General features: G+C 42.7%; 2 protein-coding genes across 2 annotated transcripts in view; one reads left to right on the top strand and one right to left on the bottom strand.

Moving 5' to 3' along the window:
* Window positions 1–7,272, top strand: part of RS1 (retinoschisin 1) — a 28,193-nt gene extending 20,921 nt beyond the window's left edge. Inside the window, exons 4-6 of the mRNA XM_012806416.2 lie at window positions 1,260–1,401; window positions 4,262–4,457; window positions 7,039–7,272. Coding sequence (XP_012661870.1) covers window positions 1,260–1,401; window positions 4,262–4,457; window positions 7,039–7,191 — 491 coding nt within the window. The 3' untranslated portion in view covers window positions 7,192–7,272. The remainder of the gene's footprint in view (window positions 1–1,259; window positions 1,402–4,261; window positions 4,458–7,038) is intronic.
* Window positions 7,273–13,418: 6,146 nt separating this feature from the next.
* CDKL5 (cyclin dependent kinase like 5) overlaps window positions 13,419–23,539 on the bottom strand; it is a 198,420-nt gene continuing 188,299 nt past the window's right edge. Inside the window, exons 18-19 of the mRNA XM_003791877.3 lie at window positions 23,166–23,285; window positions 13,419–20,685 (exon numbers count right to left, since the gene is read on the bottom strand). Coding sequence (XP_003791925.1) covers window positions 20,299–20,685; window positions 23,166–23,285 — 507 coding nt within the window. The 3' untranslated portion in view covers window positions 13,419–20,298. The remainder of the gene's footprint in view (window positions 20,686–23,165; window positions 23,286–23,539) is intronic.

Below are 23,539 nucleotides of genomic sequence, written 5' to 3'. Positions count from 1 at the left end.
GGTCAAGCTTTGCATGCTTCATTCAACTTCACTGCCTTTTGAAAAATTGTCCAGAAGACTTCACTAGTTTTCCTGTTGCAGGTGATGATGCTCCAGCAAATATGTTCAGCTCTCTAACCTGGACTCAAATTTACACATGGAGATAATAATTTGATTTGCCTGACTTGGAGTTTATCGCTCACAATCAGAAAACCAGGAGAATGAATTTACATCAGCTTATCACTTGTTTTCTATAGAAATTCAGTTAGGAACTGGGTTTAGTTACAAGAAACCCCCTGACTAGTAGCTTATTGAATTAGGAGTTGAGTGTCAACTCACACAGTAAAAAGACCAGGGTTAGGAAGTTGCTTAAGGATATCAGGGCTGAGGTCTCTGGGGTTCTGTTGGCCTTATTCCCATAGCAATATGGCTACTGTTGCACCAGCCATCAGGTCTTTCTTCAGTCTAGGCAACAGGAAGAGAGGATAAGTGAAACCTGACCAGGAATCCCCACCAGACCTCATCAACAGCAAGGCAGGCTGGGAAGAAGTTTTGTTTTAGCTGGCCACATTGCTACCTCCAATTAAATTATGGTTCTTTAGTCAAAAAAGGAGAGAACGAATACTGAGTTGGCCATTGGCAGTCCCTGACCTGGTAACCAAGACTAGAAGAAGCAGGAGACAATTAACATATAAGAACCACCTTCAGCTATTCCCTTTCTTCCCATTAGGAAAAACCAGTTCCTTTCAGCCTTTCCTTATTCAACAGCCCCTCAGGCGGATTTCACCCCTCCTTTTCCCATTAGACTGGTGATAAAGCTGCAATTTACAAGTGGGAAGTCAGTCTCTCTTCTTGCCTCTCACCATTGTTTTCTTTCTATAATTGGCACCCTGATGTCATTATCATGCATGATGGCTAAACCTGTGCTAATATGGGAAATGAAGATGTACAGCATTTAAATATGCACCTCTTGGTGTTTAGAACCCTAAGGTGGGGGAGGAGGGAGTGTTTCTCAAGCCCCACCCATAGAATCGCTCCCCTTTTCCCCAGTGTTATGTCTCTGGCAATCCTTTTATTTCACTCTTCACTCTCTTCCCCCCAGCCTCAGCAGTGGACCGTTGAAGCCCCAGATCTACCCTTTGTGAAACTACACTGACAAGCACAACATTCTGGTGTCTCCAAAGCACAAACAAGATGTGTGTTTTGTTCTTTCTGTCGCCTTGTGTCTGTTGAGTATGGAGATAGGAGCATCTGAATGTGCTTTGTTTTTCCTTCCCCAGAATGCCCATATCACAAGCCCCTGGGTTTTGAGTCAGGGGAGGTCACGCCAGACCAGATCACCTGCTCCAACCCCGAGCAGTATGTGGGCTGGTACTCCTCGTGGACTGCAAACAAGGCCCGGCTCAACAGTCAAGGCTTTGGGTAAGCAGGGCAGGTGGCCCAGAGGGTTTCTTTTTCATGTGCTTTGAAAAAATAGGTCTAATAAATGAACAATACAGAATGCTCTTATTCACCCAACAAATACTGACGGTGCCTTCTCTAAGTACTTAGGACTATGGATACAGCAGGGGATAAGATGGTGAGGTCCTTGCCTGCAGAAAGTACACAGTTTAGAAGAAATAGACTATATAAGCACATCACACAACTGAACATTCAGCAAGTGAGATGGGTGCGTGGAGGAGATGAAAACAGACCTGGTTCATTTGATGTGCCGGGTGTGTGGGGAGCTTTCTAAGGAAAAGATATTTGACCGATACTTGAAGTTGAGCAGGTGAGGGAGGGGAGGAGGCATAGGGTACATTGCATGCAAAGGCCCTGAGTGGGGATGATAACCCCAGGGTGTGGATGGAGAATATAAAGAAGGCCAATGAGGCTAGAGCATAGGTGAGACAAGGTGGCCAGGTAGGCAGAAGTCAGATGGTGCAGGAGCTTACAAGTCATGTTAGTGACTATGGTCCCATTAGCCCTTATTTTAGGGAAAATGGGAGGCCTTGGCCATGTCTTAGCATATAGGTTTATGCTGCTGCAACAAGGAGCCCCAAAGTACGAGGCTGGACCATTAAGTTCATGAAGTTATCCTAGAAAAAGTACTACACACCTCAGTGCTGAATATCACTACAGTCGCCTTCGAGGCACTCCCCTGGGGAAGCCAGCGCCGAGTCCATCCTCCAAAGCGATTTCAGAACTTTTTCTCTGGAATGGCCATGATAGCTGACGTTGTATGGGGTCTGACAATTAAGTTCGCAAACTCACCGTAGACAGAGTGCCACATACCTCATTGCTGAATATCTCTATAGTCGCCCTCGAGGTACACCCCTTGGGAAGCTATGCACCAATGCCAGTACCTACTTCACCTTTCAAAGTACTCTCCTTGACCATCTGGTGACTATGGTGATAGTCAGCAAAAAGATATGTAGCACTTTTCTAGGATGAATTGATGAACTCAATTGTTCAACTTCGTACAATGACTTAAACAATATAGAATTGTATTTCTTGTTCACCTGAAAGTTTCATTATGTAGTCTAGGGTTGCTATGGCACCTTAATAGCATCAGGGGCTCAGCCTCTACCTCGTTGTTTTGTCACCTTTAACATGAAACTTCCCTCTTGAAGCCCCAAATGGCTGCTCTAGCTCCCACCATCACATCCACATTCTGGTCAGTGGGAGCAGAGGGCACATGCTTTGCCTTTAAGGGTAAAAACATACGGTAATGGCCATTTCTGGCCACATCCTGTTGACCAGACTTGGGTCAGATGGGCCCACCTAACTGCAAGGGAGACTGAGAAATGTCATCCTAGCTGGGTGGCCATTTGCCCAGATTAAACTCAGAGGTTCTATTTCTAAAGGAAGATGGAAAAAGAACATTAGGCGATGATTAGCAGACTTTGCCAGTAAAGGTTTTAAGTCGAGGAGTATTACAAGCAGATTTGTGTTTTAAGAAAAGTTCTCTGGTTCCTGAGGGGGCGAGCTGGTTAGTCGAGGCAAGAGCTATCCAGGGTGACCGTGGGGTGTGGCAAGAATGGAGGGGGACGGGGTCTGGCGAGAAGTAGAGGCACTTGAAGGACACTTGGAGACGGAGGCAATAGACGCAGTGGGTGCTGGTGGTGGGAGAGAGGAGGGCACAGGACGGCTCTTGGGTGGCTGCAGGGTGCTTAGGAGGGTGTGGTGGCTCTCACAGAGAGGAAGCCTGAGGTGGGTGCAGTTAGGAGCTCACTTTGGGACACACTCAGCTGACATGCTGTGAGACATCCAGGGGAACTTTTCTGGCCAACAATTTTTTTTTAAACATTCTCATTCTGTGGCCCCTGGGTAGAGTGCCATGGCATCCACATAGCTCACAGCAACCTCAGACTCCTGGGCTCAAGCGATCCTCTTGCCTCAGCCTCCTGAGTAGCTATTTCTAAAGGAAGGTGCCAGCCACTATACCTGGCTAGGGTTTCCTCTTTTTTTAGAGATGGGGGTCTCACTCATGCTCAGACTGGTCTTGAACTCTTGAGGTCAAGGGATCCACCCACCTCAGCCTCCTAGAGTGTTAGGATTACAGGCGTGAGCCACCACATCCAGCCACAATGGACTCTTGATTTTAAATTTAGAAAAGACCTGGGATAGAAGTAAAAAGTCAGGAACGACCCAAGGAGCAAGTCTGGGAAGAAAAGAGAAGGCAGCCAAGGGCTAAGTCCTGAGAAGTACTGAATAGGCACTAAAAGGAAAGGGGAAGGGAAACCACCATAGGTCTCTGCAGTTCATGAGGGATACAGCTGACAAACCAATTCGTTGCTTCAGCAGGTATTTGGCTCCCTGCCCATTAAAGCCCCTCCAGATCCAGGCAGGTCAGTGCTCTGCACGGAGCAGACCGACACTGGGTGCCAAGGACGGCAGCATCCCCGGGGTCGCAGACAGGGGTGGAGAGAGTGAAATGGAGAGAGGATGAGGCAGACTCAGGCAAAGGGCAGGAGCAACAGCCATGCACTCATGTTTTGAGACATGTTCGACTGCACCCAAAGGTGGTTTCAAGCTACGCTGGAAGCCATCTTTTGACAAATGAGTTGAATCTGGCAATTTTTCTCGGGAGGTGGAGGTGCAGGCAGACACAGAATGTGATCCAAGTATACCGGGCTGGGCACTTCTCAGAGACTAGCCTCTGGTGCTTCTGAGACTGCAGCCCAGACTCCCCAAACTTGGTGGGGTGCTCTGGGGACCGGAACCCCCCAAAGCGAGCAGTGGCTGGCTTGGGGCAGCATTCTCTGGGGAAGGCTCCCTCTGATTTGTTGTGTTCCTGCAGGTGCGCTTGGCTCTCCAAGTTTCAGGATAGCAGCCAGTGGTTACAGATAGATTTAAAGGAGATCAAGGTGATTTCGGGGATACTTACTCAGGGGCGCTGTGACATCGATGAATGGATGACCAAGTACAGCGTTCAGTACAGGACTGATGAGCGCCTGAACTGGATTTACTATAAGGACCAGACTGGAAACAATCGGGTAAGTTGGGCTTACCCCAAAGCACCTTCAGTTGATACCCTCAGGACTCCCCTCCTGTCCCTATGCTCAGAGCACTGACCCCACAGCACACTCGGTCATCCTTACTGCTTCACCACACTGCTTCCTTCTTTGTGGCAGCCTTCGTGCCCAGAAGAGTTTGCAAATAAGTGCCACTCCTTGGTACAAAAGAAATATATATATATACTTATACATATATTTTGCAGTTTTTTTTGGCTGGTGCTGGGTTTGAACCCACCACCTCCAGCATATGCCGCTGGTGCCCTACTCCTTTGAGCCACAGGTGGCATCCCAAAAGAAATATTTGTCCGAGTTCTCCTATCAGTGTGGTAGTTGGTCGAATACTTGAGATTGGTAGTTGGACTATTCCAGACTCACTGGATCATTGAAGTCTCTTTGCTTCATGGGTCTGGCTTGATCTGTTACTGATGTAGGTAGATAACCATCCTGGGACACTTTTGAGAACCTGGTAAGTTAGACACTGAACTATGTAAATTGTTAAAAGAACTTCAGGGCAAACACAGAGACAACTAAACTTTTAGGCAATTCTATATCCTGAGGACTGGGACCGAAGTCGTCTTCACCATAAATTCCTCACTTTTTGCAATGAGTAGAAACGAATTTAAAGCTCACTAGCTGTTTGGAAATGTTAGCTGTTCTTTTGCCTAAGAATAAGACATTTTGTAGGTCAATTTTGACATTTAGTCAAGTTAAGTGGACATGTGCGACTGAGAATCAGAAGACTCTGCAGTCTGATGACTATTTGTACAGCAAGACCTGTATGGGCTGAGGTTTCAAGGAGTTCGAACACAATAGGAAAAATCATCTTGATACCTGGACATCTAATTTTTTCCTTATTAGTTGGCTTCTCCAAAAGATAATTAGATTTTTTTCTTTTTTTCTGTGAGACAGAGCCTCGAGCTGTCCCCCTGGGTAGAGTGCTGTAGCTTCACAGCTCACAGCAACCTTCAACTTCTGGGCTCAAGCGAGTCTCCTGCCTCAGCCTCCCAAGTAGCTGGGACCACAGGCGCCCGCCACAATGCCCAGCTGTTTTTTGGTTGCAGCCATCATTGTTGTTTGGCGGGCCCAGGCTGGATTCGAACCCGCCACCTTAGGTGTATGTGGCTGGCGCCTTAGCCACTTGAGCCACAGGCACTGAGCCAATTAGAATTTTTTCAAGCCCTGTGTTTCTGAAGGCCTTGATGGTCCTTTGCAAAGAGGCACTCCACTTGGGCACCTGAGCAATCTGGCAGAGCCTGTTCCACCCTCCCCTCTTCACTCGGACCCTCACTTGAATAGGCTCAATGACACATAGCTTAGAGAAGGCAGTGTAGGGCGTTGCTACTGGAAAGAAAGGCAATATCATGGCAGATGAGGCCCTTTCTGTTTTATGGATGGATGAAGCCGAATGTGGCAGCCATGTATTTTCAGGAGATAATTCTAGAAGGAAATGAAACTTTCCAGTGTCACTGGGAAGAGCATTATGATTCTGGAAAGAGCGCAAAGAATGAATTCTTTGGAAAAAGTGCCCAAACATCTACTGCACCTTTTTTTTTGGTTTGTTTTTTAGAGACAGAGTCTCACTTTGTCGCCCTCGGTAAAGTGCTGTGACGTCACAACTCACAGCAACCTCCAGCTCTTTGGCTTAGGTGATTCTCTTGCCTCAGCCTCCCAAGTAGCTAGGACCACAGGCACCCGCCACAACGCCTGGCTATTATTTTTGCAGTTTGGCCGGGGCCAGGTTTGAACCCGCCACCCTCAGTATATGGGGCCGGTGCCCTACTCACTGAGCCACAGGCGCCGCCCACCACTGCACCTTTTAATGTTATAGCCTTAAAAACATGAAGGAAATTCTTTTTTCTCTACTCTGGCACCACCTTCCTCTTTTCAAAATCTTCCCTCTAGTTTTTAAGATTTTGGTTTTAAAAAAATGTTTTTCTCAAGTCTAAAAGGTATTTTTCACTTGTATTAAAGTAGGGCCACATATTTAAGCTTTGGCTCACAGCTTTAAAACGAGCACTGAGTTTTTAATTGAGCCCCACTTTGGCTACCTTTGGAACATGGGAACATTCCTCTTTTGTAATATGTGTTTTTTCTGAATTTATTATCAAAATGCAAAGCATAAAAACACAAAATTGGTGATGAGTCGAGAAGCACTTCCATTAGTACCGTCCAATGGAACCTTCTGTGGTGATGGAAATGTCATTATCTTTGTTGTCTAATATGGAGGCTACTGATCATACAAAGCTATTGAAATAGGGCTAATGTAACTGAAGAACTGACTTTTAATCTAATTTTAACCCATCGAAATAGACACGTTGGTTAGTGGCTACCACTTTGGATGACGCACTTCCACATGTCTCCATATCGTGACAGAGAGATAACCCAGGCATGTGGGTGCTGATGATCACTCAATGTCAGATTTTGGGGGTCATCTGCAAATTCTCTCCACTTTAATCACTTTCTTAGATTTTCCATGTTAAAAGCTGGGGCTCCAGACAGAAATCGTTCTTCTGTTTCTCTTTCTTGATGTGCTGGTGATAGGCTTTCTGTCTCTCTTTAGGTCTTCTATGGAAACTCGGATCGAACTTCCACAGTCCAGAACCTGCTGCGGCCGCCTATCATCTCCCGCTTCATCCGCCTGATCCCGCTGGGCTGGCATGTCCGCATTGCCATTCGGATGGAGCTGCTGGAGTGTGTCAGCAAGTGTGCCTGACACCTGCCTCAGCTTGGTGCCTGCCTGTGGGTGGTGGGCACAGAGTGGGCCTGTGGGGGGATCCTTGACATCCCACTGGGACAAATGGGGCTGGATTTTACAAAGCACTTTTAAATGCAGAGCTGGGTAGAAAATTTCATTTTTTAAAGAAGATATAGTTTCCAATTTTAATGAAAGAAAAATAAAAATGAACTTATTCCCCACTCAGGGCCAGAGAAACAAAGAACCAAGAAAATGTCCCTAAAAATGATTTTCTCACAAAAGCCTAAGGAGCAAGGGTAACTTGCTGCTCTTGGGCTTTTTTGGTCTCAGTGACACTGTGAAAGGTGCGGTCCCAGGGGGGGAACACAAAGGAGCCCTGATAATTTGAAAAGTCTTTTGCTTTACCACATTCAAGACGGGAACATAGTGTTTCATAAACCTGGCTTTGAATGCAGAAAGGGAGCAGCCTTCATTCATTCATGGCCAAAGAGGACTTTAGAGCACCATGTAGGCAGCTGAAGATTCCAAGGGTGACCAGGTGGCAGAGATGAATGCAGTGAGTGGGAGCCTGGGGCATGTCACACCATAGTCCTGGTCTCCTGCCAGATGCCCAAACACCCAAGGTAGGAAAGGCTCCCTGTTTGGAATTTCACCCCCATGAACGCAGGGACTGGGGAGGGGCCAGAGCTCTCATTACATACAGCTCCATTCTGTGACCCATTCAGGCTAATCCCCGAGTCTGTAGTCACCATATGGGTGAGTACATGGGACAGGCTACATGTACAAAGTAGCCAAGTTTCCTCATGTGTAGTAACTCTGAATGACCAAAATACACCACAACTTCCCTTTATCTAGGGCTACCACTTTTCTATAAACTTTAACATTCTGTAAATAGCTAGACAAACCACTGGCCACTTAGAGGTGGCCCATTAGCTGCCTACATGCTTTGCAGTTGGTAGTCAGGACTCAAGCCATAAAAAGGACCATGTGGCTTTCCCCTGGAGGCCTTGTACCTTCCCACACACAAACACACCTGCTCCTGTCACAACTCTTCGGGGAGAAACTGGTCTTAGCCTGCCCTACCCTTTCTGGAGAAGGCTCATTTAGCAGGGAGGTTAGGAGGATGGCAGCTTAAGTCTCATCTGTCATTTAGCTCAGCCTGAGTTTTCAAGCCCTTCTCTGGGACAGACCATTTCCATGGGGTTGGGGGGCAAGAGGGTAAGGACCCTCCAAAGAGACTGGGAAGTCCAAAGACTGTCCTGACCAGGGACACGGTGCAGCCTTTGCTAGCTCATTTGTCTGAGTTACTTTCCATTTTCAAATGAAAGGCAAATGAACGGACTCACGCTAACAGGATGCTAGATGTCACATTCATCTTCTCTGTGAATGGGTGGCCTCCTAAAGGCCCCAAATCTCCTCCCTGGTGTTCTGAGGATCAGAATAACTTTATATTCAACCCAGTATCTTTCTAATCCCCCTTGCTGAATGCTCACACCTGGAAAAACACTTTTCCCTGCCTAATCTTCTGTCTCAAACATAAACATCACTTTGGAGTGTGGGGAGGAATCTATCCCTGTTCTTAGGACAGATAGATAAATCAATTTTGGACAGAATGCCTGAACAGAAGCCCTTATTTGGAAAACTGAATTAACTTGTATCACTACAGGGACTGTTAGATAAAATGGCAATGACCTAAGAGTTAAGGACTTCCATCCTGGCACATCACACACACGAGGCAAGTAAGAGTGGAGTTCAGGATAAAAAGAAAGACTGAAACCATGTAAAGCAGGGATAAAGGTTCTCCACATAATTGTTCATGTTGGAAACTTTTGTCTTATAAGAGCTTTATTGAGACAAAGTTCACATATCATATAATTTTTGCCCACTTAAAGTGTACAATTCAATGACTTTGGGTATATTCCAAGTTGTGTAACCATTATCACAATCAGTTTTAGAACATTTTCATCACCCCAAAGAGAAACCCTGCACCCATTAGCCATCACCCCCAGCTCACCTGCCCATCCAGCTCTAGGCAACCACTTAATCTGTGTCCATAGATTTGCCCATTCTGTACATTTCATATAAAAGGAATCTTATATGCGGTATTTTGTGACTGGTTTCTTTCACTTAGCAGTGGTTTTAGAGTTTATCCATGTTGTAGTATGTCAGTACTTCAGTCTTCATTTTTACTGCTGAATATCATTCCATGTGTGGATATACCATTATCTATTCATCCATAATTGGACATTTGAGTGGTTTCCAGCTTTGGCTATTATGAATAATGCTGCTATGAACATTTGTAAGTTTTTATGTGAATGTATATTTCCATTTATCTTGGGTAAACACCTAGGAGTGGAATTGCCAGCGCACATGGTAACTCTTTAACCTTTCTAGGAACTGCTTTCTCAAGTGGCTGCACCATTTTACAGTCCCATCAGCAATCTATGAGGGTTCCAATTGTTCCACATCCTCATCGATACTTATTGTCTTTGATTATAGCCATCCTAGTATGTGTGAAGCGGTATCTCATTGTCCACGTAGTTTTTTCATTCCCTAATGATTACTGATGTGGAGCATCTTTTCACGTGTTCACGAGCCATCTGTACATCTTCTCTGGAGAAATGTCCATTCAGATCTTTTGCCATTTTAAAACCAGCTTACAACTTACTAGGTTGCAAGAGTTATAAGTCTAGCCTATTTATAATTGATACAATTCCCTTAAGATTTGCAAATATTTCCTCCCATTCTCTATGTTTTCCTCTCTTGGAGTCCTCTGAAGTACAAAACTTAAAAAGTTTTTTTTTTTTTTTTTTTGAGATAGGGTCTCAAGCTGTTGCCCTGGGTAGAGTGCCATGGCATCATATATAGCTCACAGCAACCTCTAACTCTTGGGCTTGAGCATTCCTCTTGCCTCAGTTTTTCTATTTTTAGTAGAGATGGGGTCTTGCTCTGGCTCAGGTTGGTCTCAAAACTTGTAAGCTCAAGCTATCCACCTGTCTCAGCCTCCCAGAGTGCTAGGATTACATGTGTGAGCCACCACACCCGGCCCAAAATTTAAAAAGTTTTGATGAATCCCAATTTATTTATTTATTTTTTGGTTGGTTGTACTTTTGGTCCTATCTCAGAAACCATTGCCAAATCCAAGATTTGCCCCTGTGTTTTATCCAAAGAGTTTTATAGTTCTATCTCTTACATTTAGATCTTTGATTAATTTTGAGTTGATTTTTATATATGGTGTGAGGTAGGGGTCCAACTTCATTCTTTTGTATGTGGGATATCCAGCTGTCCCACCACCATTTGTTGAAGAGACTATTCTTTCTCCATTGAATGGTCTTGAAGCCCTTGTCAAAATCAATTGATCATAAATGTGAGAATTTATTCCTTGCCTCACAATTCTATTACCTGTCTTCATTACTGTAGCTTTATAATTAAGTTTTGAAATTGGGATGTGAGAGTCCTCCAACTTTGCTCTTCTTCAAGATTGATTTGGCTATCCTGAGTTCCTTGAATTTCCATATGAATTTCATGACCAACTTGTCAATTTCTGCAAAGCAGCCAGCTGGGATTTCACATAAGAAATTGCTCAATACTTCAGAATTTAATAAACTGAGATCCATAAAACATTTTTTCTGTAGGAAATTTGCTTACAATAGCATACTAATTCTTCATTCAATTTGTGACAATGTGTAAAAACAAAAAATTATATTGAGGAGGGAAATTAGAAGTCTAACAGAATTTTGCCATTAAACACATGCAGTATCATTTCTTTTGTGGGGGAAACTTTCGATTAAAAAATATGTATAATGTAGCAAAAACTCACTCTTACTTTATTTTAACATGTTTACTTTTATTTTTAGAAATGCTAGAGTATGGTCTACACTTGGAGATTTTTTTAAATTGTGGTAAAATATACACAACATTTTGCAGATTTTTAAATAATTAAATGAAATGTTATAAACAAAGAAGTAGCATTAAGCATCGCCAGTATTAAGGGCAAAAACTGAGCTGATTCTGGTACTCAGTGTGGGAAGAGGTTACTTGGACAAAGCAAAGGTATTTCAAAATAGAAGTACTGCTTTGAATCCATTCTCAGAGCCCAGCAGTTTGCACCCATAAAGTGAACCTTTGAACAGATGTTGACAGAAGCCCATCTTTTTGTTCACTTGGAGCTTGATTGCTGAGGCCTGCTGACAAACAGCTTACAACGGCTATAGCTTCCCCTGTGATCCCAAGAGCAGCTCCAAGCTGGGCTATTCTTAACTCCAACCACTTTACAGGGCTGATATTCAAAATCAAATAGGAAATATGCATCTAAAGTGCTTTGTAGGCACTCAATGTGCTCTGTATAACTGGCACTCAAGATTCAGTGACATTCCTTTTCAACTTCCTGGAGCTGCCAACTGGGGCACAATTAATAGCAGTAATGTTCTAAGAGCTAATATTTGTTAAGACTTTTATCAAGTGCTTTGCAGGTTATCACCTCATTAGATCCTCACAACAACCCTCTGAGGTAGATACTGTGATTAGCTTCATTTAAAGATAAGGAAACTGAGGCATAAAGAAGTATCTTGCCTCAAGCCACATGAGATATAGAGGAGGGAGCCCAAGGCTCCACTCAGGCAGTCTAACTTGAGTCTCTGAAACTTCCGTGATTTGTTTCAATAAAATGTTCTATCCTCAAATCAATTTATTACCTCTTGGGTAATGAGATGGAAAGTAATACACAAATTGTTGTGCCTTTTTAAATTGTTGTTTATTTTTGAGACAGAGTCTTACCCTGTGGTTCATGCTAGAGTGCCATGGCATCAGCCTAGCTTGCAGCAACCTCAGATTCCTGGGTTCAAGCAATCTTCCTGCCACAGCCTCCCAAGTAGCTTAGACTACAGGTGCCCACTACAACACCCATCTAATTTTTCTATTTTCAGTAGAGACAGGGTCTTGGTCATGCTCAGGCTGGTCTTGAACTCCTGAGCAAAAAAATCTGCCCACTTTGGCCTCCCAGAGTGCCAGGATCACAGGCATGAGCCACTGTGTCTCGCCTATTGTGAGCTTTTAGAAAAGCATATGTTTTACATTGTGTGGGCTCATCATTACCTGCTCCATTAATACACTTACTCCATCAATATCGATAGCTTTTTCTAAGTCTGTTACCCTCTTCCTTCACTTCACTAAGTTGTCTTTATTTCTGTGTCTAGAGTCCCTTCAGGCAAACTTTTTTTTACATACTCTGTGTTAGAAACTGTTTTTGAAAATCTGAACTTTGGAGTTACTTGAACAAACCTGAATTACTGAAGAGAAAATAGTATCTGAATGGGACCACTCCATGTCAGTTTCTACACATGGAGATGCAATGACTTTTAAGGGTACAGGCTTAAGGTGAACATATTTGGCTTCAAATCCTAGTCTTGGCCCTTCCAAACTGGGTGACCTTGGACAAGTCTACATAAAGTACATAAACTGGTTTCCTCATCTATAAAAAGAAGATAGTAACAGTACCTGCTTCAATGAGTTGTTGTGAAAAACAAATGTGATGATAAAAGTAAAACACTTGGCATTGTGGCTGGCCACAGTTAAGTGCTATAAACATAAAAACATTATGTAAGCCCCAGATACTTTGATTCAGTCTCCATAAAAGTATAGTTGAAGTCACAGGCCACAAATTTCCATGCCACTTAAGGAGATACTTAGAATGAAGAATTGGTGGACACAGTATTTTTAAGAATGCAAAGCACTGAGTTTTAGTTCCTACCCTTTGTTTAGAAAGAAAACTGGAGAATATTTTATATTTATTACATAAATTTCTTTCCCCCCCATTGAGAATTTATTTACTCAATTGGTCTTCTTATCCTAAATGACAAAATTGAGGGCCTAAAACAGGGGTCAGTAAACTACGGCCTGTTTTTGTAAATGAAGATTTATCAGACCACAGCCACACTCACTCATTTACATATTAGCTATGCCACTTTTGCAATACAACAAACAGCAGAGTTCAGCACTGGTGACAGGGACCCTATGGCGCCTAGAACTCTCAGTATTTACCATCTTGTCCTTTACAGAAAAAGGTTTGCTGGCCCCTGCTTTAGAATAAGAAACCCTTATTAAGCTGTCCATCTTTGCTTTCTCCACAGCACCTAGCACGAGGCTGGCATCTCTTCCCAGGCTCCTCAAACCACCACGTCAGCATCTAGTAATGTGCCAAGGTGACAACAGTCAAGTATAAAAGAAACCAAAGTTTTCAAAATCTATAAGGGGCAAAAAGCTTTATAAATAGAAAAACACATTATCAACATCATTAAGTTACAGAATTTGTCTTGCTTTACATTAATGTCCCTTAAGCTGATTACAACTTCAAAGGCCCATTATCCCTCATTTGAATTCCAACATATTCTTTCTTCCAAAGAAGAAACTAAAATGGAGCTGTTTGCTGTTCCAACAGGAAGGACCACAGTGCTCAAGATCGGGATGGCCTGGCAGTCACATCGGTCAGTGCAAAATCTGCATTTTATTAAAGACATTTGGGAAGATTCATTCAAAAATACATTGTGCTCAGTAAAAATTAACCATTCCATGCTGATAATGAAGGTTACCACGGAGTAGATATTTGTGTAATATTTACAGCAACAATAGAAATATTACAGAAGTTTAGAATGGAATACATGCCAGAAAAAACTTGATAAGATGTACCAACACATGATACAAAGAGTTATAGAAACACTTTACAAATGGTTCATAATTCACTTGAGAGGATTTAAGTATTCAACACTTTAAATTCAGTTTGGATTCAAAAATTAAAAAGATTAACAACCACGTCACACCCTTGCCACAGTAAAAAGTATGGAATTACACTTTACATAATGGATTATAAAGTCTGTGCAACTAAGAATTTCCACTGATTCTTCATCTACCACATACTGGATGTCACATCATTCTGGCTTATCCCTATTTTTGTTTTTAAGAATGAACAGGGTCTCAATGTCACCCTGCCCTGTGTCTTTCCAGATACCACCTTCAAACTTACTAGAGATTGAAGAAGCTCTGAATAGTTGTCTAAGTATATACAGAATAACTACCTGAATTCACAATGGCACAAAGCAATTCTTGGAGATAGAAATTTGGGGCAACAATTTTGTTGGGTTGGATTGTTTCTGTGAATTAATCCAAGTTTGCGGTGAGAATTTACTTCTTTCAATCACCGCATTACCCCTCTAGCCTGACTCAATCGATGACCAAGAGTAACAAGGAGAGGGAAATAGACTGATGACTAGACTCAGCAGTATATTTCTAGTGAAAAGGGTTTTCTGCAAGCTTTGTTTTCCATTTGGGAAAAATCTAAAGCCATAGTGGAGAACTTAGAAATTCTCCAGGAGGAAAAGCATTGTGTTTTGTTGATTTTTTCCCCGTGCAACTCTACATAGTTTGAACTGGAGTTTTTGACAACTCTGACAATAAAAACTTTAATCCCCAACAGGGACAAAAAGTCAAGGCATCTTCCTTTTCTATTCCTGGGTTTCTTCTGATTAGACCTGAAGCAGAGCACTAGGACAAGTTTGTCTATGCCTGAAATAAATCTTATCAGTCTTTTGGGAAAGTAATATCCCCAAACCAAAGGAAGTCCTGAGGAATTCTTAGCAGTCTGTCAAAACAGAGGGGATGGAGGAACAGATAAGGCCTCTTTCTCCCTGATACTCTGAGTTGGAAGAGTAGCAAACAAGGCAACTTCTAATCTGCATACAACAGGAGACCGATTTTCAGATTCCAAAGGAGGATCAAAATAGACCCAAGGATTAAATGGGGTTCAGAGAGCTTAACCTCATGGGAAATGAAGGGCCTCAGAAGTGAAACCAATTTCACTGCCAAAGTTTGGGGGGCCCTACACATCCAGCGTGCAGACTATTACAATTTTTTTCTGGCAAAACGAGACAAACCTCCCTTAAATCTGGGAGTAAACACTTGATGAATGAAAATGCAAGGCAGGTCATGATCATATTTAATAACCTACAGTAAATACACAGAAAGGTGGGGCCAGAGCCTGGAAAGGAGAAAGGTAGAGTCAGGACCGGGCCTAATGCTGCTGAATTAACAAACCACTGTGGGCAACGAAGATTCGCGGAGTAACTGGCTCACATAAAAGTCTACCATCTTCTACAGTACATTCAATTAAATAAGAAAAAAAGAACTGAATGGGGCAGCAGGCCCAGAGTTCCCTAGCCACCTCACTTCTCCCATACTGTGTGCAAGTAGACAGATGAGGGACTTCATTTGCTTACATGGTTTCTTACTCATGGTTTCTAAGACAGAATTTTTTGATCAGCTGAACCAGACCTCCAAATATTCTGTATCTCAGCTGGTCAAGAAGTAAAAGGAAGAAATCATAACCGCTTACAAACTTGTTTTTTTTCTTTTGTAAGCCAGTCTTTTAAGTCCGAGAGGATCTTCTTGTGAGATTCTGGCTCTGGGGATTAGCGACAGGACCCTTATAACATTTGTACTGTCTTTTCTGCAGCCCCTTTCAAAGAAACCAGAATTATTAGTTTTTAAACCATAAATAAGTTTTCTCTGCCTACACATTAGTGATGAACTGAAGGAGGCAAGGAAATAATCCACTCTTTCCTGACTCGGTTCAGTGTATCATGCCACACTCCCAGGTCACAGAAGTATGAATCTGTGGATATAGTACCCACATGGAACTCAAGATCCCACCACAATGAAGGAGGTAACGAACCTTTAGATATAAAAGGGATGCTCTCTAGAAAGCATGTTCTGACCCGGAGAACGTTTGCAGATTGACTGAGTTCCCCGCTGACCTTTAGCAATGAATCATAAGGAACTATTGCCCTTGCTGAAAGAGTTCAGTCACCACCAGGAACTAGGTGAAGAGAAATGGACAGATCCTTCCACACATGTGAAAAGTAATCCTCTGGCCTTTGAAAAAAAGTTGTACACTTATGAGTCATTTTTAATACATGGCTAGAAGAAAATAAATGGCTTTTTTCCTTACTCTACAAACTAGTTTAAGAAGTGAGGATACTATGATATTAACTAAGAGGTGCTGGGAAGGGAAAATGGGATAGCGTTTCCTAGTATAGTCCACTAATTTTCAGATTAGAACATGCTAAACTGGCTAACTCTACAACCACAACATACTTTATAATACACGGCGTGACTAGAGACTGACCAGCATAGCTCTGAGCTTACAATTAAAGTACAACTGCATATGGTGACTCTTAAAGCATGTTTTAAAACAGGTTTAACCAAAGCACACAGCACAAATACTTCTATAACAGTCACATCACAACCACCAATAAAGAGTTTTTTGCTTCTAATCGGTCTGCCATATGCTAATATTTGTAAAGAGCTATTAAATGACTTGAATAAAAAACAAAGACATTTTCTTTCAGGAGACACAGCTAAAAGCCATGGATGCCTTTGAGCAGTTGGTAAAAATCATGCCAATCTGCCAGGCTGTTGCTTGCTTCTAAATATAAGCCTCATGGCTCTATGAAAGATTTTCTAAGAATGCTAAGCTAGAATTTAAGTTCTCAAACACCTATAAAGTAACTCTAGTCTCCTCCCAAAGTATGCACCTTTTAGCAGGCCCAAGACAATGGAAATGAACAATACGATTCTAAGGATTCAAAGATAGTGGTCAAAGATTCTTTAAGAGAATGTGATGTTGAAGAATTCATACCTGCAGTTCTGTGGCCTAGAAAGAATAGGCCCAGAGCCACGCTCTGCAGACTGGTGGGCTTGGGATGGTGTAGGGCAGGGCTTCTCAATTTCAGCACTAGTGATGTTTGGGGCTAGATCACTCTTTGTGTTGGGGGCTGTCCTGTGAATTGTAAGACATTTAGTGGCATCCCTGGCCTCTACACATTAGATGCCAGCAGCACACTACCACCCCCTCCCACACCTGTGTGACAATCAAATGTCCCCAGACATTGCCAAGTATGCTCTAGGAGGCAAATTTGCCCTTAGTTGAGAACCACTGCAGTTGAGTCAGCTCACTTGAGCCTCTTAGCAGGGAGCACTCCCTTTTGGACTTGGGCTCTGGAGAGAGATTAAACTTCAGAGCAAGACCAAAGAAGGTTCAATTAGAGTTCATTAAGAACCTTTAGAGAAGAAAAACAAGGATGGCAAAGAAGTAGAAAAACAGCGAAGCAGAGTTCCTTTTCAAAAAGAGACCAGTAATACTTTCATAAAACAAAGTAACTTATAAACTTTCATTCAACTTTTTATCCTTTAGGAAGTTAGGGAAGATAACAGAACATGGATGTCATAGATTCCCCTTCCTAAAGAAAATGCAAATTTGTATGACTTTACAACAAGTCTTTCCTATCATGGATGGTAATTTTGGTGAGGTCAACAATTCTTCATCAAGCAGAGGGGGAAACGACAGTTAAAAGCTAAGAGAGGGCCCATTAGATCTAAGAGAAAAACTTCACCATTCCCCTCCGTGAGCGGGAAGAGAATTTACATGCTAGAAATGCAGATTGTAGTTCACTTACAACGTACTGAGGATCAGTGAAAAGTCAGAACAGACAAAAGCTAAGAAGAGGATAAAAGAGCTACCTCAAAAACACTAGTTGAAAACATTGTAGATATTTGTAGATATTTTCTGGCTCAAATCTGGGAATGTACAAAAGTACGTGTTGACTCTTCATCAGTTAGGTTTACTTTGCTCTAGGTAGAAGGCAATTATTCTAGCCCTTCTTTGAAGAACCATCATGAATAAAAATTTTCTGCAAATATCTGAGATCCCAGTGTTAGCAAGGATGGCAACCTGGGAAACCAGCCCCTAGGTGACGACGAGCCTCAACTGCCAAAGCGGCAATGGGACTGCGCAGTTCCTAAGCGCACAGCACAGTGAGAAGTCTTTCCAGAGGAAAAAAATGTAGTTTCTGGTTTGCAAGGGGGAATACAAGGTACAGATCCAGTACGAAAAAGAAGAGTTAAATATACACCTTTTTAGTCATTAGTATCCAGGCAAAAACTGCTGAGGGTCTACCTCACTTGTATTACCAAGCAGCTGCCTGGGAAAAGCCAGAATTCAGAGCTACCCAAGCAGTACTAACTGGTGAGAGAAACAAGATAGAGAATTAAAGAGCATGCAAAACTATTGATTTGAATCAAATTGTTTCTATAGTACCCAGTTGAGTTTCATTTTAGTGCCTATTACACTTATTAAAATTAAATAAAAAGCACCTTAAAATGACCTCTATATATAATCAATATACATCATTATAGTATTTATATAAAAATGTAATATGTGCACAATTTAAGCTTCAAAGAGACTAGGACCTTTTTCTTTATAATCTTCATAATCATGAGAGCTATGATTCTCAAAATCTTGGGGAAGGGTTAACAGTAACTCAGCACATTTCAATATAGCTGACTTGATTCAGGGACTGACACTCTCAGAATTCTGGGACAAGTAAGAAATATCGAGAAGTTACCTCTTTGAGGTGTGGGAGGGACCTTGAAAAGTATTATTGCTAAAAGACTACTTCCAAAAATCTAATACTACTGATAGATGATGGCATGGAGGTGCTTCTGTCAAGGATGGCCCAGAGGCTCCAGGGTATAACACTTGCTGGGGAAAGGCCTTGATGATACTTGGGAGTAACTTGGGAGTTGAAAGAGATCAAATGAGGGAAAGATAGGTCCTGTTCTAATGGGTGTGTATGTATATTTACAGGTGTGAATGATAACCTTGTTATAAACAGACGGTCCCAGGAAGAAAAAAATGGATAGAGCAATTTTCTCTACATCTGGAGTTGTTCCAGGAGCCTTTTAAATATAACATTGGAAAGAGCAAATAACATAAAAAGCATTTAGAAATAGAAATGCCACACATGTATCTCACACCCCACCAGCCAGTGTCTCTAGGACAGTGGACAGTATTCAGGAGCATAGAGCTGGTTTGCAAAATCTGCAAACAGGTGCCTCTTACAACTTTGCAAGGAATGTTCACTGGCAAATCTTTGGTCTACGCTCTACACTAATGCTAAGTGGAAGAGCACTTTCTCTCTACAAAGACCCATGAGCGATGCCTCAATCTATTCTCCCCTCAAGTGCAAGTAACGGCTGTGGACACAAACAGGAGCCAAGTACAGAAGGATGGAAACAAGGCCTGCTGGAACTCTCACTGGCCTATCCAACCTTCTTCCCCTGCAGGTTTGGAAAGAGATGCTGCATCTCGTCTGCTACCAAGGATCATGTCTAGAGGCTACTGCTGGGGCCTAAATGTTGAGCAAGGTTCATACTGTTACAGTCACATGTAGCCACAATTCAACTCCCTTTATTAGAAGTATAATACTCACTTCATATCACAAATGTATAAAAATATGGCAGATAGTGTCATAACGATACTTTCTTTAAATGAATATATTTATAAAACAGACAGATATTTACCATATATATATATTTATATATAGAATAAAATACTCCTGATGCAATATATAAATGTTACTGTTTAGTTTTTATAGAAACTACTGTAGCTGTCCCACTGCTTCACAATGTTTCAAACAGCTCAAAATAACTTTACATTATAACATAAAAGGTATGATTATAACAGTACAATATTAATTATAAATAAATGTTACAAATCCTATCAAATATGGAAGTTTAGAAAACAATTTAAGACATACAGTTCATCTGCTAACCCTTCAAAGGGATACTCTTGGATTGCAATAAACCCCACATTTAGTCTAGGCAGAAAAAAATATGTGGTAAGGGCATTGGTCAACACGGACTTTTCTATCCCTTGCAGTGCCAGGACACGTCCTGGTTTTCCCAAGTTCAAAAGAGATTGCACTAAAGCTGGAGTGTACGGGGGAGAAACTGGCAAGAATTTCATCTTTCTCAATGGCACACTCTATCCATTCTCACACAAGGCCTGTGGGGAGTGGTGATCCCTAAGAAACTCCTGTGGCTCTAAGATCCCTGACTAGCATTTGTGCTGTGAGGAGCCCAAAGGCCCCCACATACAGTATTGCACACACCTTCATAAAGCTGAAAATACTGGCTTACCACCCTGGCCCAGCCCATTCCCCAGCCCACCCCACCCCTCCCCTCCCGACTGTCTTGCCCACCCCCCTTCGCCCCATCCCCCCCCACCAGCACAAATTACAAGGCTGTCTCTTTTAAATCGTTCAGATTTGGCATTCGTGAGCGATTTGTTCTGTTATAGGGGTGCCCATTCGGCCCGGTTTTGGCACCCAGCTGTTCAGAGTAGGAAGGTCCCTCTGTGGCACTCCTGGCCACAGAGGACACGTGCCAACCAGGATCCATCTGACCTGGCAGCGGGAGGGGTGGCCGGCCTTTTGGTGCGGGCTCCGGCCGGATGTTGGTGCTCCCGCCAGAGGCTTGGCTCAGGGGGTGAATCCGAATTTCTGAGAAGGTATTTTTGGCTTGTTGAGCTGTTAAGGGCTGGAAGCGGGGATCTGAGGAAGTCGGGTGATTTGAGGCTGTAGGGAGATGTAACAGCTTGCGCAGTGATTTTAACGGCTGGCTCTGAAAGAAAGGATGAGAACACAGGCAGCATTCGTTTAGAGGAGCCCATGAGCTGGAAGGAAATGGAGCTCAGACCTGAGACGACTGGGCGTAGCCAGGGAGGGCAAGCACGTGGGAGGAAGGGCTCGTCCAGCCGCATCTGTTCTTTGGGTTTTCCTCAAATGAGAATGTAGTTATTGTTCTCAATTTAGATTAGACATCTGGAGCTGGCAGGGCCCAGGCTCCTCCTACCTAGAGCATCCTACCTTTACCAGGGGATCTCAAGCTTTAATCAGCAGGAAGGAGAAGTCTTCCCAAAGCTTCCACATAATGCTTCTTCCACTTATATTCGACTGGCTAGAACTTAGGCACACAATCATATCTAGCTGCAAGAGAAGCTTTAAAAAGTGTAATTTTAAGTTAGGTAGCAATGTACTCAGCTAGAAATTGAATAGCCCTTTTTGTTTTTACCTCCCTGATTTTCCCTTTCTCCTGATATTGCAAAATTCAAATGTTCACTTGCTGCATGTTTTTTTTTTGAGGGGGGAGGGTAAGGTTTGGGCATTAAAATGCAAAGCACAGAGAAACACACAAACCCTTGCAAAATCTGAAAGAGAATTCGTTCATGGTGGTCCTTCGAGTCAATATGCTCATAGCAGCCTTCCTGTCTGTGACTGTGTGACTGCTGGCCCAGGGCCCCAAAGGGCACAGCAGTATGGAGGAAGACTGGCTGCAAGGTAGAAGGCAGGGCCTAGAAGCAGTCTGCCCCTTAATGGCCAAGTGTTCTCAGGCAACTCCTGAGCCTCAGGATCCTCCACAGTGAAAGGTGGTGTACTCTCCTCTTCTTCTACCTCAGAAGAGGCACAGAAAGCACTTAAAATTCACAGCCAATCAGCACTGCCAGACTCTGCTACTTTACTACAACCCCAGCCTTGGGGCACCTCTGGGGCCAATCCTCAGAGTGCCTTTACTTTGAGTATCATGGTTATGATGGACATGCATTTAAGGGCTCAGCCAAGTCTGAATAAAATGCTAAAAATCTCAAGGACCATTATAAGATTTGAGGGAAGAGAGCATTGAAATCCACAGTAAATGGCTTTAGATCTGACTCAAGTAGATAATGCTCCCATGAAGTATTCTCCATTACCATTCCAAAGTCTTTCTAGTCAAGCTTTGTGGTCCCTGTCGGAGGTAGCACAGCACACTGTGCCTGCTGAATGCTCACGAGTGGGTTGTTCTGGTGTTTTATTAAATTGGTCTGATAACATAAGGAGACTCTGACGATTCTTATAGCCCTGACCGCATGTAGCTCTAGAGCAATTACAATAATCTGAATTCAGATAGAGAAACAAAGTTACTTAAACAGAGCTTCTTGGAAAAAGAAATGGTTTCATTAAGAAGGTTCTATAGCCCCATTTAAAAAAAATTGGGAATGGAGCATCAGGCTTTCGCTTACGTCCTTATGTCCTTAGTTTGGATACATATTCAGTAAACTTGGATATCTGATTCTCTGCCCTCTCCACCCCCCCCCCAAGCCTATACTAGGGTAGAAGCAGAAAATATTAATGGTTGGGCGAATAGAATGGCAATTTGGGGAACTCTTGTCAGCAGCTCTGCTTAGAGATAAAGAGAGTAAAAAGAAAAACTATAAAAAGTAGTCCCTACCCCCAGCCAAATCACAGAAATCTGTGGTCACTTATAGGCAGAGGTAACCACAATGACCTCAAAAGCTCATGGGGGTTGTTAGAATTTCTAATATAGAGAAATAATGCATTTATATAATACTGACTATGATCAAAACCCAAGGCAGATTATGTTACATTACTCATTATGGGATACTGAAAAGATACAATATTAAGATGATTCTAATCAAAGTAGTTTTTTAAAGGAGATAAGCCTCAGTCACCTGAAAAATTCACTGATTCACTTTCTGTCTATTCCCCTATTATGGCAGGTAAATATGACTCACTATACTGTCTAACATATAGCTCCTAAAGCAACTGATCACCCATTTCCTGTCAAAAATAGTATGGATTTCAGAAGCTGAAATATCCTCTCAACAAACTTTATTATATTTGTCATTCAGGGCCCAATATGTATGTTACTTCCTTTAACAAAAACTTAACCTTTCTATCACCTCCACTCACCCTTGCCCAGTGTTTTCATGGCATATGACATTTTTCACCATGAATTATGGTTCTTTACAAATTTTCTCTCTCCTGAGCTGTAGGGTATTTGTGGGTTGGGACTATGTGTTTTTCATCTCCCCACCTCGGCTAGGTGAAGGCTAACGGAAGCTTGCTTGCCTTTTTCCCAGTACGACAGGGGTCACTGAAGCAAGATTCATCCTGACTCCCAAGATGCATCTGGCTATTAGCCAGGGTCTATTCTGAGGAGGCTCTCAGCCTTGCTGTAACATTGAGAGGCTGTTTCCTTCCTTCCCCTGCCCCTAGTCACTGCTGGTCAAGGGAGACTGCAGGAGTAGTACAGTCTCTACTCACTTGGGTCTGTAGATCTGAGATTTTCTCAGGACGCCACTCTTTTGGTCTGCTGCTCGGAGTGCTAGCAGTGTGAATGGCTTTCTGCAATGTCAGAAGATCGGGGCCATCAGAATTTGGCACCTAGAGCAAAATACAGACAAGGATTCTATAAGCACACCAATATGCCCAATAAAGATACGTGACTATACCCAAGAACAGAAACAAACCAAATAGCAAACCAAAACTCAACCAAAACGAAGAAAAGAAACACAATAAAAAAAGAAACCCAGTCTTTCCCAATGTTCACAATGCAAGTGATGCTAGTTAAATTCTTCTGCCTTCTTAATAATTTTCCCTGCATTAGGAAAAATTGGCAGATGTCATGCAGCTTGTTA

Source organism: Otolemur garnettii, unplaced genomic scaffold (genome assembly GCF_000181295.1).
Source record: "Otolemur garnettii isolate 467f Iridium unplaced genomic scaffold, OtoGar3 scaffold00051, whole genome shotgun sequence".
Classification (NCBI taxonomy): domain Eukaryota; kingdom Metazoa; phylum Chordata; class Mammalia; order Primates; family Galagidae; genus Otolemur; species Otolemur garnettii.
This window is presented reverse-complemented; position numbering and strand designations above follow the sequence as displayed.